The following is a 14,380-nucleotide window of genomic DNA, read 5'->3' as shown; positions in this document are numbered from 1 at the left end:
CAAACTTTTTGACTCGAGGGCCACAATGGGTTCTTAAACTGGACCAGAGGGCCGGAACAAAAGCATGGATGGAGTGTTTGTGTGAACTAATATAAATTCAAAGTAAACATCATTACATAAAAGGGTACGGTCTTTTTTTTCAATAGTTTTATTCATTTCAAATGGGCCGGATCTGGCCCGCGGGCCGTAGTTGCCCTCGGCTGGCATAGACACTGAATAAATGAATGGATGTGTGGATGGATGTATGCTTTCTAGAGAGAGAGGGTTTGTTTGGCGAACAGAGTGCTAGATATGGGGAAAGGGAAATCTGAATCTTGTTTGTGCTTTTACTACTCTATAGGATTGCAGGCAATTCACATAAACTTTTTAAAAAATTTATTTCAGAGAGGAACGGAGAGGAAGAGAGAGATAGAAACATCAGTGATGACAGAGAATCACTGATCTGCTGCCTCCTGCATGCCCCACAATGGGGATCAAGCCTGAAACCCCAGGCATGTGCCCTTGACTGGAATGGAACCTGGGGCCCCCCACTCCACAGGCCTATGCTCTATCTACTGAGCCAAATTGGCTAGGGCCACATAAACTTTAAGACCATATTCTCTTTATGTGGGAAATGTGGACAATGCCATCTCCCTTTTACAAAGGGTTGTGGTGAGGAATGAATGAATAATGTTTCTTTTTGAACCATTTAATAATTTATTTCTTGTGCTTTTATGCTCCTCATTTCTGCATATTTCTTCATATTCTCTAGTAGGATTCCCCTACTAGTCTCTCCTAGTCATTTTTGCATCTTATTCTCTGTATGTGGACTTTAGATTATTATTGCTATTATTATTTAAAATTCTCTTTTCTATAAATTTTAAAATTTATTTTTATTGATTTCAGAGAGGAAGAGAGAAAGAGAGATAGAAACATCAATGATGAGAAACAATCATCTATCGGCTGCCTCCTGCATACCCCCTACTGGAGATTAAGCCCACAACCCAGGCATATGCCCTGATCAGGAAGTGAACCTATATATATATATGTATATCTATCTAGAGGATTGTGGAATTTCTAAGCTATGTTTACTAATTTTCATGGGGGCATTAACCTTAATGCTTAAATTCATTAATGCTATTAATATATTAAAAATTAGGTCTATAAGCTGTTTTTTCCCCATGAGACAGAGAAAACAAGATCTAATGACTATCAGACTTGGGGCAGAACCCACCTTTTTCTTTTTTCTTTATTGATTAAAGTATTACATATGTGTCCTTATCCCCCCATTGCCCCTCCATACCCCCACTCATGCCCTCACCCCACCTTTTTCGGTATGATAATTTAGTTTCATTTTTGTCATATATATAGTTAGTTCCCCTTTGTAAATGGATTTAAGACATTTGTTATAATATGCACCATTGGCATTTTTCAAAATTACCATGACAAGAGGAATTGCCGAGTTGTTTCTGGGAATGCTCAGGAGCTTTTTACTTATATTATGTTTCTCTCAAATAATTTTGTGGTATGGTTTCCTAAATACAGTAAGATGCCTAGAGTTGGATTTTCTTGCATTGTTAGCTCACTTTTTCCTAAGAACATAGCGGGCAGGCTGAGATTTACTCTGCTTGGATAGAGTTCTCTCCACCACCAGAGGAAATCTGATAGAATATGTGGTAATGAAACAAGCATATTATGGATTTGAATTTAGTGATGTTTTTTGCTTTTATGGCTTTTTTTTTTGTAGTGGTTCCTTTGGTTGATAAATACTGAACCATTTTCAGTGCTAAAGAATCTGGTAAAATGTGCTGGGGATGTATAGGAATTATTTTATACCAGCAAGACACTATTTAGGGCTCAGAGGCCAATAAGGCCCAATACGTGTATAATTGTAGTATAACCTTGAAAGGTATCCAGGAACAAAGTGCTACAGTCCTCCTGTGGGAAGGGAGTTGTAAACACAGAATCAGAATGCCGCATCGGAGATCTCCAGGGAGCACAGTGGAAGCTCGGGGAGTGATGTGTAGGACTCTGACCTTGAGTCCTCAGTTCAGTCAATTTAGTTTCCTCAGAAGCAGTGGCCTTTGACTTTTGTAAAGGGTGTGTGTGACTGGAGTTTTCATAGTTGCTTTGTTATAATTCCAGTGCAGAGAAGTGGAAGGGATGTGTGTGTGCTCTCCACCTTGGCCAGAGCTTTAAAAAAGTGGATTCATATAGAATTTGTGCTGCATTTCTGTGGGATTTCTTTGAAGTCTCTAAGTGCCGACTACAGAGCTTCCCGGATTTGATTCCTGAGCCTGACAGACGCATATTCCTTTGTGTTGACTTCCGTTCTGTTTTCTGTTCTGGGTGGACCCAGGTTTTGGGTTGTGAAAAGGGCTGGTATTGCCATTGGGGAGCGCTGGTGTTATAGAGCAGAGAGAGTTCATCCACCAGTACTAGCAGAGGCAAACACTGAACACCGAGAACCGCAGTGGAGAAAGGTTGGGTATTTTATTACTAATGGCACCACCCAGGAGGACGGGAAGCTAATGCTTAAAGGTTGAACTCCCCGATGTCTTGTAAGTCACACATTATATAGGGCAAAATCACAAGACACTGTAGGTTAGAGGGCTCAGGGTGGTGCTGGGAGCTGATTGGTTGGAGGTGAGGTAAAGGTAGTAACACATTTCTTTAGGTCTTGAGGACAGCTCTGGCATCTGTCTGGTCTCATGGGAAAGTAGCCAGGGGGTCACTCCGCCGTAGAGTTCAGGAACTGAAACATAACTTAAGTCAAAATGTTGTCTTTAGCCTGCCAGAGGTCTGGACCTTGTGATCATTAGTCAGGTCCGGGCTACTGTCTTCTGCTGCCTCCGGGGTTGCTGGCTATCCTGGGTCTCTATAAGGCACATATACATCACTTCTAAAGCTAGGATTTGAAGCTAAATTTAATCAAAGTCAAAAGGACCCTGGGTTTCACTGGCCTGGATGACTGGGACCTGGTCTTCTGACACAAGGTGTGGTGATGAAGCCCTATTGTGGTGCCCTACAGATTCAGGAAACGGAAACTCTGTCCCCCATGACCTCCTCTCTTCTGCAGCAGCACACACTTCCTCCAGATTTCTCCCCCATCTTCCCAAAGAGGAAAAAATAGCCAGGTGTGAGTGGCACTGTCCCCTATCACCAGGCACTCCTCTCTGCATCTGCCTCCAGTTTGTCTTCACACAAGGCCTTTGTGTGCAAGGGGGTGGGGGATGGTGGCTGTGTCCAGTGTCCTTGACGAGACCTTTACTCCACTGGGTCGGGCTCTGCGCCGCTGTTGGCTTCCCTCACCTTTGGGGTGAAAAGATCAAACCATTTGTCATTCTGTGGTCCTGCCTCTTTCTCTCCTTATTTGTCTCCACTCACAAGATCTGGCTGACCTCTGCAGTCCTCCTAAATTTAACTCCTTATCAACATTTAAGACAAGACTTTTTAGAAGCATGCAAAGCTTAAAGTCTAAACAAATAAATGGATGGCTGAATGAGACAAATAAATGAATGCAAAACTCCTTGCTACATGGATTTTCTCTGACTCCTAGACCAGATGCTGGATTTATCATTTCCATGACTCACGTTATAGGCTAATTGTATTCTGCTTTTTTCACATCTTTTTTATAGAAATGAGAAATGATAAAAGACTGCTGTGGCTGGAATACAAGGTCAGAGGGGTAGGGGAAGAAGATGGGGGAGGCAAGGGTCCAGTTATACAGAGCCTTGTGGACCATGGTTAGGATTTGGTCTCCTCGGAGTCCTGAGAAGTTATCAGAAGTAGTGGTGTGATCAGATGTTCATTCTGATGCAAAGATTTGGTAGGGATTAGAGATTTGGGAAACTTGGGGAGAACGTTGAAGTATACCCCTGTTGAACTGAGATAGTACCAGCGGAGATGAAAAGAAGAATAAAAATTCAAAGCTCTTTGGGAAGAAATTGTCAGGAGTTAGTGCTTGATTGGGTATGGCTGCTGAAGAAGATTGATGTCAAGGGCAACTCCCAGGCTTCTGTCTTGAACAACTGGATGGGTGATGTTGATGACGACGATGACTTGGAAACTGGAAATTCTAGAAGAAGACCAGATTTTAAGGTCAAATGGCTTAAAAAGGAGAGATGGGCAAAAATAGTGACTGCATTACAGCAGGTCATGAGATTCAGAATTTTTAATTTATTCTTGCTTGAATTATTTCCTTTTATCTCATTAATAACCACCTAAGTACATACAAAGCACTTTGAATTAGTTAGCTTTTGATTTCAAAGGATTACATATACATAGTATCATTCTTTCACATTTTGATAAACATGAAATGAAAGTTTAAAGATTACTGTTGACACAGCCAGTGTGGTTCAATGGTTGAGCATCGACCCATGAAACTAGGAGGCCACAGTTCGGTTCCTGGTCAGTGTACATGCCCAGGTTCTGGGCTCGATCCCCAGTAGGGGGCATGCAGGAGGCAGCTGATCAATGATTCTCTGTCATCATTGATGTTTCTGTCTCTCTCCCTCTCCCTTCCTCTCTCTGAAATAAATAAAAACATATATATAAAAAAAGATTAGTGTTTCCCTGGCCAGTGTTGTTCAGTAGTTAGAGTGTCAACCCACCCACTGAAGGGTCTCAGGTTTGATTCCTGGTCAAGAGCACATGCCTGGGTTTTAGGTTCCATCCCTGGTTCTGGTTGAAGCGCATGTAGAAGGCAGTCAATCGATATGTCTCTTTCACATTGATGTTTCCCTCTCTCTTTCCTTCTCCCTCCCGTCCACTGTCTCTGAAAAGCAATGGGGGAAAAAAAATATTCTCAAGTGAGGATTAACAACAACAAAAAAAGATTACTGTTTATGCATAGTATCATTGATTTAATTTTAGGCCATTTCTAATTTTTATAAATAATACTTCAATTAACTTTCTTGTGATCATTTTTCCTTCTTTTAATTAATGTTAGGAATGGAATTCCTGTATCTATGTGTCTTGTTACGGTTTGTGATTTCCTTTCCATAGGAGGCATGTTGATTTATAATGTTATCAACTTTGTATTTTCCTGGTTAGTTTCCTCCAAAGCCTTACCACCTATAAAGATGTCCAAAACAGCTGCAGAGCAGCACTTGGTGAGGTTGGAGTGGGGACAGTCAGCGATGGGAGAGGACAACCATTTGTTCTGAGTTGTAGTGATTCTCTGCAGAGCTGGATTGAAAAGATTTTGAAGCCATAACATAATGTGTTCTGAATTGATTGGTGATGTCTTTCATCAGAGAGGATTAGGTATCGGTGATAAATCTCCGTAGGATTTACTATTCTTTATCTTAGGAGGTGGGAATTCCTACCAGAAGCCCGTTTCAGGAGGAGTCCAGGAGTGAATCCGATAATGCTTAGAGTTTTTACGTGGCCAAAAGCAGATTGTCATGTCTCAGAGTAAGTTGTTCTCAGAGAATTGTTTTAATGAGCCCCAATAAATAATGTATATGGGAGGAATATCATGAGAGATCCAGTTCCCAGTTAGCTGGGATTAATTGCTTGTCTTCAGAATGCATCTGACATCTACCTTACGTGGGATACAATGAAACACTGGTTATCCCTGAGGCAGGATTTAGCAAACTTTATTCCTGATTTGTGGAATCAGACTTGTTTTTATTCTACCTCTCCAGTAGCTGGCAACAACAACAACAACAAAGCACCTAGTGGCTATATCTTGAGAACACAGGATACTGCTATGGAAGGTAAAACTGGAAAGCAGTAATAAAAGTATTCCTGTGAATTCTAGAAAATGGACTTTTTCACTTGAAGCAATGTACAATGTACCTTTGGCAGGGAGGCGATTTAACTTGGTCAGAACCTTAAGAGGTTTTCAGTGGGACTCAGAAAATTTGGTTATGACTCTATCAGCCAGCTGTGTGACCTTGAGGAAGTCACACAGCTTCCTCTTTTGCAAAACTAGGAGATTGGACAAGATGGGCTACGGCATTGTCATAGAATGGAAAAATACATGCATAGACTAATTTCCTTCCATTGCTATAAGTCCACTACAAATACAGGGACCTTTAGAGAATGGTGGGCAGCCGTGATCCTCTCTCATCCTTTCTCTTTCTTCACTGACTCCTTTATTCACCCAGTTGGCTTTCTTCTCTCTTCCTGCTTTAAACCTGTATGTGTTCCTGTGTGATAGTCATGACTCACAGGCAACGTTTTCCTCTTGTGTATGTGTCATGCCTGAATGAGGTTCCTTCAGGGAAAGGAAATCACGAAGCTGAGTGATTCATGAAAATTGCCCAGTCTCCTGGCTTCAGGCCGCCGCAGCAATCCTTGAGCAGGGCCTTCCCCTGGTGGCCCGCAGGGGAACAGCAGGGGCCTGGGAGAAGGAGGTTCTGGAGGTCATTTCTTGAGCCCTCACAAAGCCACTGGCCAGAGATGATTGAAGGCTGATTTTTTTTGTAAGAATATTTCTTTTCTAAACAAACTAAAACGTTGCCTATTATTTTGTCCTGTTATTTTTTCCTATCAAATGTATAAGAAAAGTTGTAAAAGGAAGAGACACTGAGTGTATTTGACCAAAGAATTGATTGTTAAATCCAAATTTGAGCAGGTTTGCTGCTTGAACGATTCAGAAAAGCTGGTGATTTATCTTGAGTTGTCTGTAGAAGTTGATGAGTAGAGATGAATAAGATGGCTTTTGAATTTTTCATCTTCAGGAGTGTTTTGAGGGTCACCTTTGCAGGAGCTGCTTGGCTGTTTTGGGGATTTAGAGCCAGTTTTGAGCAGAGCCCTTGGGTAGAGTGAATGGATAGACTCCAAAATGTGCTTCTTAGAGCAGAGTCCTGACTGTGCAGACACTTGCTGTAGCCAAAGCCTGTACTCCCAAGGCCAACCACAGAGAGTAAATGCCATGCAGCTCACAGTGGGGAGGGCCGCTTGGGCCTGGACTGAACTAGGGGCACTTCAGGGGGATGTTTTTCTCAGCTTGGGAGTAGGGTAGGCCTGGCGTAAGTTGTAAGGACACCAAGAAGGGCCAAAAAAGCAAAACGCTTGGGTGGTAAGGATTTGTCTCCTGATCTCTGGGCGGTGGGTTAGCCACAGGCATAGCAGCCCTGCCCAGCCCTGTGTGCAGGAACTTGCCTCTGTCAGGCCCTTTCATGGTTGTGGACCTCCGACCTCTGCACATTGATCTGCACACTGCAGATAAACGACGTTCAGTGCAGTTGTTTTATTATAGCTCAGAGCCCGAGAAGGCCTCTCTCTCTGGGATCTGAGACCAGGAAGCCGGGGAGGGGCCAGGTTATCACCCATTGGTCAGGGCTCGCCTACAGCCGGCACCTGGAAGGTAGCACTTGATGATTGCTTGCTGGGCCAGTGGGCAATGGATGCATAGAAGCATCTTGAGAAAGAGAATTCCTAAACTGTGATAGAGGGGTCTGGAGAGGGACAAGACAGACCCTCGCATTAACCTGCCTTCCCCTTGTGGGAATGGCTTCAAATGCTCAGAGAGGCCAGAGATGAATGACTTAGCATTTCTTGCGGAATAATAAATTTAGAAGCTGTGTACCGTCGGGAAGGGGTTGCACCCCATGAACATGGCGATGATAAAATAAAAATTAGTGTGGTCAGTGTTGGCAGTTTGCAGAAAACGGCTCACTTTGTAAGAGAGTGGGTTTTCCTTGTCTTCAAGGTTAAGGCAGCACAGTTCTTCAGTTTCAAAGGAGGGCCAGGAGCCACTCATCCACAGGGGATTTTAAAAGCAACTGAGATGAAAAGAACTGAGTTGTGGTTTGGGGGAGTGCGGGGAACATTAGCCGGAATCCATAGTGAGGGTGCAGTGCAGCTCAGAAATAGCAGCGGCATTGATTTGGAATCTGAGGAGCCGAAGCTTTAATTCTGTCGTCTCCTCTCTGAACTCTGCACATCGATCCGCTCACTGCAGATAAATGGCTCTTGGTGCAGTTGTTTTATTGTGGCTCAGAACCCGAAGGCCGCTCTCACTGGCACGGGAGACCTCTGGAGAATGAATTTCTGATGAGTCTCGCCAGCCGATGCCCCTCTTCCCTGAGGTTTGCTGGAATTGTCCCCTAAACATAGGAGCAAGAAGGAGTAAAACGAATTCAGATTGCCAGTTGGTATTTCAAATCTTATTTCACATTTGTGTCTAAAGAAAAACACATCTCTCTGAGTTTCAACATTTTCTCCTTCATATTTACACTTTTAAAGTTGTACCTCTAAACTAAGTACTGTATGACAGTTTTTTTTTTCTTTTTGGGTTAAATATGTCTCCTTCCCCTTTCACTTATAGATCTCAAAATGTGTCCATGATCCTTTCAGATAAGCACAGTTTGGTGAGGACTTCTGTGTTGATAGTATGCAGACCTCGCATCTTTTGGCCTTGACACCCCTCTGGGAAGAGGAGTTATTGGCAACTGCTTTGTTCTCCGTTCTGGACAATTTCCCAACTTGGTTTTGTAACTCTTCCTTTGAAATTTCCATTTCTGCCATTGTATTTTTAATTTCTGAGGGAGTAAGATCCGCCTTACTTTCTGAATGAGCCTCCTGCTTTTTTGTTGTGTGTATAAAGGTCTGGTATTTCTCAGTTGTTTCTTTTTATAAGACTCAAGTACCAAACGCTCTGTTTGCACCGAGGCTTGTCAACTGGTGCGCACGTGGCCTTTAGTCGGGGACTCTACGCATCAGGATCTGCAGTTTTACCTCTTACCAGGATGGGAATCCTCGCCTCTGCTGTCTGGGCTTGCACAGGGCAGGGAACAGCATCAGCCGCTCCCTTGAGCTGTATCTGAAGTGCCCAAACCCTCCATCAGGAGGGTCTGTTCTCTGGTACATGGCTTGGAGCGCTAAGGGTATGTCTGTGTGAACCTTTCAGTGACCATGATTTCAACTTGCTCCTTCAGTTCTTAATATATTCAGGATTCTGTGGCGTGAATTGACTTGCTTCTCATTAGCTTTCCTTCCTGCAGGCATTTAAGGTTCAAACGCTTCTTTCTCAGTGACCATTTGCCCAAGTGCTTTTCATTGACTTCACTTGTCTGGTGTTATCTCTTTTCCTATCTTTTGACCTTGTATATTTGTATACTTTATTCCTTAAACCATTTTGCAAAGGTTTTGGAAGGGACTGGATAGAAATAGATGTATTTGATTTCCAATGTGTAAGTAGACCGCTATCCTAGTTAGCTTAGGAGAATTATTTAATAGAGAAAGAGCTGAGATGAATTCAGATAATTAAGCAAAACTGGAGATTATTATGCAAACATCAGATTCTAAAGAGAAAATGTCAGAAATACAGAAATTAGAGCCTTGGCCAAGTAGCTCAGTTGGTTAGAGCATCATCCTGATACACCAAGATTGTGGGTTCAATCTCTGGTCAGGACACATACAAAAGTCAACCAATGAATGCATAGATAAGTGCAATAACAAACCGATGTTTCTCTCTCTCTCCCTGTCTCTCTCTGTCTCTCTCTCTCTTTCTTTTTCCCTCCCTCCCTCCCTCCTTCCCCCCCAATGAAAAAACCTTACAAAAAAGAAATACAGAAATTAAAATTCATAGATCTCACAGGGTGATACCTAGAAAAATAGATTTTCTGAACACTGAGGTTTTGAACAAAGTCAATTCTATCTCTACCAAAATAATGTGGTATTTTGCCAAACTTCTCTAGACTACTCTAAAAATTTCCAAATTTCTGGAAATATATGTATTGTGGACATGCCAGTTCTAGTTTAATTATTGTATATATGTAGGACATGTTTCTAAAACTTACTTTTACCATCTTCTTTTCTTTCTATGAAAGCAATACAATTTCATTATAGAAATTACTGGTAAGAAATAGAAGAAAATATATCCGAGGGCCCTCCCCTCCCCCACCCCCCACCCACAATTAACCAGAAATGACCTCTCTGTCCACTTGTTCTGTGTTTATACTAGGTTATAATTGGCACCGTTGGTATTCATGGTGTGTCCTCATTCTTTTCTAGGACACCGGGGTTGGGAAATCAAGCATTGTGTGTCGATTTGTCCAGGATCACTTTGACCACAACATCAGCCCGACCATTGGGTAAGTTTCTGTGTGTTCCTCCCTTTCACATTTCGTCCATTCAGAGCACTCAGAGAGGTCACGTTGTGCCTGAGCCTTCAAGAGGTTTCATCCCAGCCAGTAAGAATCAATCTCAGTGGGAAAGACTTTGACAGAAATTCAGTCACTTTTCAGTTGTAATGTCTGGGCTTACTTTCTTGTCAATGATTTTTTTTTCCTAGCCAACTATTGTCATGCTGCAGTCTAAGGTCATTTCCTTGATCTCAAAGAGTATTGTTCTGAAGATGATGCCAGCTTTCTTTCCAGATGGAAGATGAGACACAGGACAAATCCCCAAAGGCTCTGTTGTAACTTGCCTGCCAGTAAACCTGGAAATGCTGTGCACTCACATGGCAGAGGTGTCTGCCCGGTCTGGGGGAGAGATTGATTTTCATGTTCTAGATTAATCGAGTGTCGGCATTTCCATTCTGATACTTGGGGGCGGAGGGGTGGGTTGTTCACTTCTGGGTCCCTGACCTTACATTTCCCCCTTTTCTTTGGATTCTTTTGCCAGACGTGCTTTTGCTGTGTGTTTTGCAGGTGCTTGAATTTTCACTCTCTTAGAGCGTGGCTTCACTTACTTTTCTCCCTGAAGATAGCGTGATCCTTGCAGAGAGCAAAGTATCATTTTCTTCAGAAGGGAAACAATGCATGTATATATTTTGGGAATTCTGTACTATTGATGATGGGTGATTGTATCTGTTGGTTGTTTGTGGCAGGGAATAAATAAATGTAGATGCTCAAGAACAGTTGGTTGATAGGCCAGTGGTTGGAGCAGTGGAGGTGAGAAAAACCAACACATTTTGCAGTTAAAAGTGGCTTAAGGAGACATGTTCACAAAAATATATGTCAAGCCAACAAGTTAACTCTCCCAATGTCATGGAAGCTGGCAGAAGACACAGGACTCCTGGGTCAGAAGCAAGGGAAATCGCAGTTGCTAGAGTATTATTTTACATTGGTTCCCTAAGCTCCATTTTTCCATAGGGTGCTGTGAAGAGGGCCAAGTGATACTCCACATGCAATAGCTTGTGTTACAGGAGAGGAACCCCAAGTTAGGGAACCATGTCTGTGCTTTGTTCCAAAGGGATACCTTATATCTCCCTACCAAGGCTATTTGGCTATACAGACATCCTTGAAAACACAGTCTGGGAGAAAGATAGTATCTGTGCTTGCAAGAGACCCATGGAGAATTGTCTCCCAACATAGTCACTTCTGTAGATTGGGGACAGTTTTATAGAGGAAATTCTTTTCACTCTTCCCTTTAATGTACTTTTCCCCCCCTTAATTTGCCTTTCTTAATAATAAAAGTAAGACCCATAAGAATAATTAACTCTGAAGAGAAACTTTCATTGTCTACTTTTTGAACTTAAAATTTTTAAAAAATAACAAATCTGAATTCCTTTTATAATGATATTCTTTTAAAATAAAAAGACAATACATGCTTCTACCACAAATATGGTAAATATATAGAAGAGTTAAATGTAACTGTTATGTATAGTTATAAACATCATTATGCCTGTACAGAAGTATGCCATTTGGTCACAATCTCTTGATCAAAGGAAGTCATAATGCCAACCCAGATTCAAGGGAGGGGAAATAAACTCTACTTCATGAGGAAGCCTTTCCCCGCCCCAGTGGATCATTGGTAGCCAATCAAATACTGTTCACAGTGCTTTGTCTAGCAAATGCATTGTAGTTGTTTAGGGTTTTTTAAAAAATTATGTATTATATGAAGACTATCTGTACTTTCTTCTTAATTTTTCTGTAAGCCTAAAATTTGTCTATAAGACACTCTATGTATTAGCTAAAACATTACGTATCTTTAAATTATAATGCATATTATGAAAAGTTTAGACCATACATAAATATCTAAAAACAAAAACAGTATCACACACTGCCTAACATGTTACAGCATGTATTCTTTATCCACGTAGGTCTTCCTTATTCTTTTCCATGAATACAGATTTCTTGGGAGATGGCATAAACAGAATACTTTAAATTCTATCTGTGCATTTTCTTGACAAAGTCAAGATTAAAGTCTAACTTTTCTGATTATCAAAGTTCATGTTCACCCTGGCTAGTATAGCTCAGTTGGTTGGAGTGTCATCCCATAAAGCAAAGGTCATGGATTCGATTCCCAGTCAGGGCACATATGTAGGTTGTGGATTCAATTCCAGGTCGAGGTGTGTGTGGGAGGTGGCCAGTCGATGTTTTTCTCTCACATTAACCTCTCTCTCATCCTTCCTCTCTCTCTCTCTAAAAATCAGTAAATATATCCTCAGGTAAGTATTAAATATTTTTAAAAATTTGATGTTCACTCTAAAAAGCTAAAAAACACATAACTTATAAAATAGAAATCATAATATATATAGTTTTATATCCTGTTTTCTACTTATTATGAACATGTTCCTATAATGTTACATAATCTTCAAAAACATGATGAAAATAGTTTTTTTCTAATTATGTACCCATTATAAAAATTGAAAATGAAGAAAACCATGAGGAAAAATATAAAAAATTACCCATGACCTATCTCCTCAACCACTGCAAACATTGGCTATATTTTCTTCCGGTCTTTTTTCTATATACTGTATGTATTAAATATTTTTTTCATTTAACATTATAGTGTGAAAATATGCCATTAAATATTCTTTTAAAATAATGATTTTTAATAGCTCTACTTTCATTTAAAGCATTTAGGTTGTTTAAAATATTTAAAAATATTATAAATAATGTTACGATGTATATATCCTTGGGCATAAATACTTGCATGTACCTCTTTTTATTTCACTGAGTTAAACTCATAGCAATGGAGTAATTTAGTCAAAGAATAAGAACATATTTAAAGTTATTGATGGATATTGCCACATTGTTTTTCAGAAAGGTTGTCCTTATTTTTGTATATAGTTACCAGCTTTAGAAAATTTAGAAAATTTTTGTATATATGATTTTGAATTGTTTTTTTCCCTGTAGATTTCAAACTTAAACATTGCTTACACCTTCAAATTTCTTCATAAACACAATTTTAAATGATTGTAGTATTAAATTATGTGCCCTTCTGCTTTTTATCTACATAATTTCTCTCTTTTTTCTGGCAACAAGATTAAGCTCAGCTCCTCCGTTCTTATCTGTTGTCTTTTCCTGATATAGTTTATTTTCCCAATTTTAAAATTGCTCAAAATTTCTTATCTCGTCTGAGATTTTGAGAAAATGTTTCCAAACCAGTTTCAGAAAAATAAAGCCTGTAGGAACAAACAGATATTTGGAAGATGGCATAAATGGAATCCTTTTCAAAAAATTGTGTGCTTATTCCTCAGCTGATAGATTTGGTGGGCTGGCAGAGTGGCTTATAGATGTGTTTTGTTTAGCCTGGTTTAAAAAATTTAAGCTAATGATGAGGAATCTGAAGATTTTTATATAATACACTTATATTTCTGGCTTCTTGCATAAATCAGTAGGCTTGGAGCACATGCTCTGGTGGCAGAAGCCATGCAGATGTGAGCCAGAGGTGCTCTACTCCCTGTGGGTGGACAGGCTTTCTCTGCTCCATGTTGTCCCCTCTATTATTATTGTTGCTACTATTATTTTTACTAGTATTTTACTCCTAGCCCGCTTTGCTCATTTACATGTCCTACTTGGCCCCATAGACATTTCAGTTCATGTCCCTTGCACAAGAGCCTTTTTCTCAGTTACCCTGCTGGCCCCAAGGGACAGAGCAGCTAGGTAATTTGTTTAGGTAAGCTGTAAACTTGTAACTCGAACCAAGTGAGTCCACTTTTATTTTTCATTATTTTTTTCTTTACTGATTAAGGTATTACATATGTGTCCTTAACATATGCACCCCCTCCCTCACCTCCCGCTCATGCCCTCACCCCCCTAGTGTCTGTGTCCATTGGTTAGGCTTATATGCATGCATACAAGTCCTTCGGTTGATCTCTCCCCCTTACCCCCACCCTCCCCTACCTTTCCTCTGAGGTTTGACGGTCTGATAAATGCTTCTCTGCCTCTGGATCTGTTTTTGTTCATCAGTTTATGTTGTTCATTATATTCCATAAATGAGTGGAATATATATCTCTGAGATATATATCACAGAGATCATGTGATATATATCTTTCTCTGACTGGCATATTTCACTTAGCATAATGCTCTCCAGTTCCATCCATGCTGTTGCAAATGGGAGGAGTTCCTTCCTTTTTACAGCAGCATAGTATTCCATTGTGTAGATGTACCACAGTTTTTTAATCCACTCACCTGCTAATGGGCACTTAGGCTATTTCCAAATCTTAGCTATGGTAAATTGTGCTGCTATAAACATGGGGGTGCATATATCC

At 40.7% G+C, this 14,380-nt stretch overlaps 1 protein-coding gene across 1 annotated transcript in view; it reads left to right on the top strand.

Annotated features, from left to right (window-relative positions):
- The window catches only part of RAB31 (RAB31, member RAS oncogene family), a 114,933-nt gene that overhangs the window by 37,606 nt on the left and 62,947 nt on the right, over positions 1–14,380 (top strand). The window contains exon 2 of the mRNA XM_006763270.2: positions 9,952–10,031. Within this exon, the coding sequence (XP_006763333.1) occupies positions 9,952–10,031 (80 nt within the window). The remainder of the gene's footprint in view (positions 1–9,951; positions 10,032–14,380) is intronic.

This window comes from Myotis davidii, unplaced genomic scaffold (genome assembly GCF_000327345.1).
Source record: "Myotis davidii unplaced genomic scaffold, ASM32734v1 scaffold78, whole genome shotgun sequence".
Taxonomy (NCBI): domain Eukaryota; kingdom Metazoa; phylum Chordata; class Mammalia; order Chiroptera; family Vespertilionidae; genus Myotis; species Myotis davidii.
This window is presented reverse-complemented; position numbering and strand designations above follow the sequence as displayed.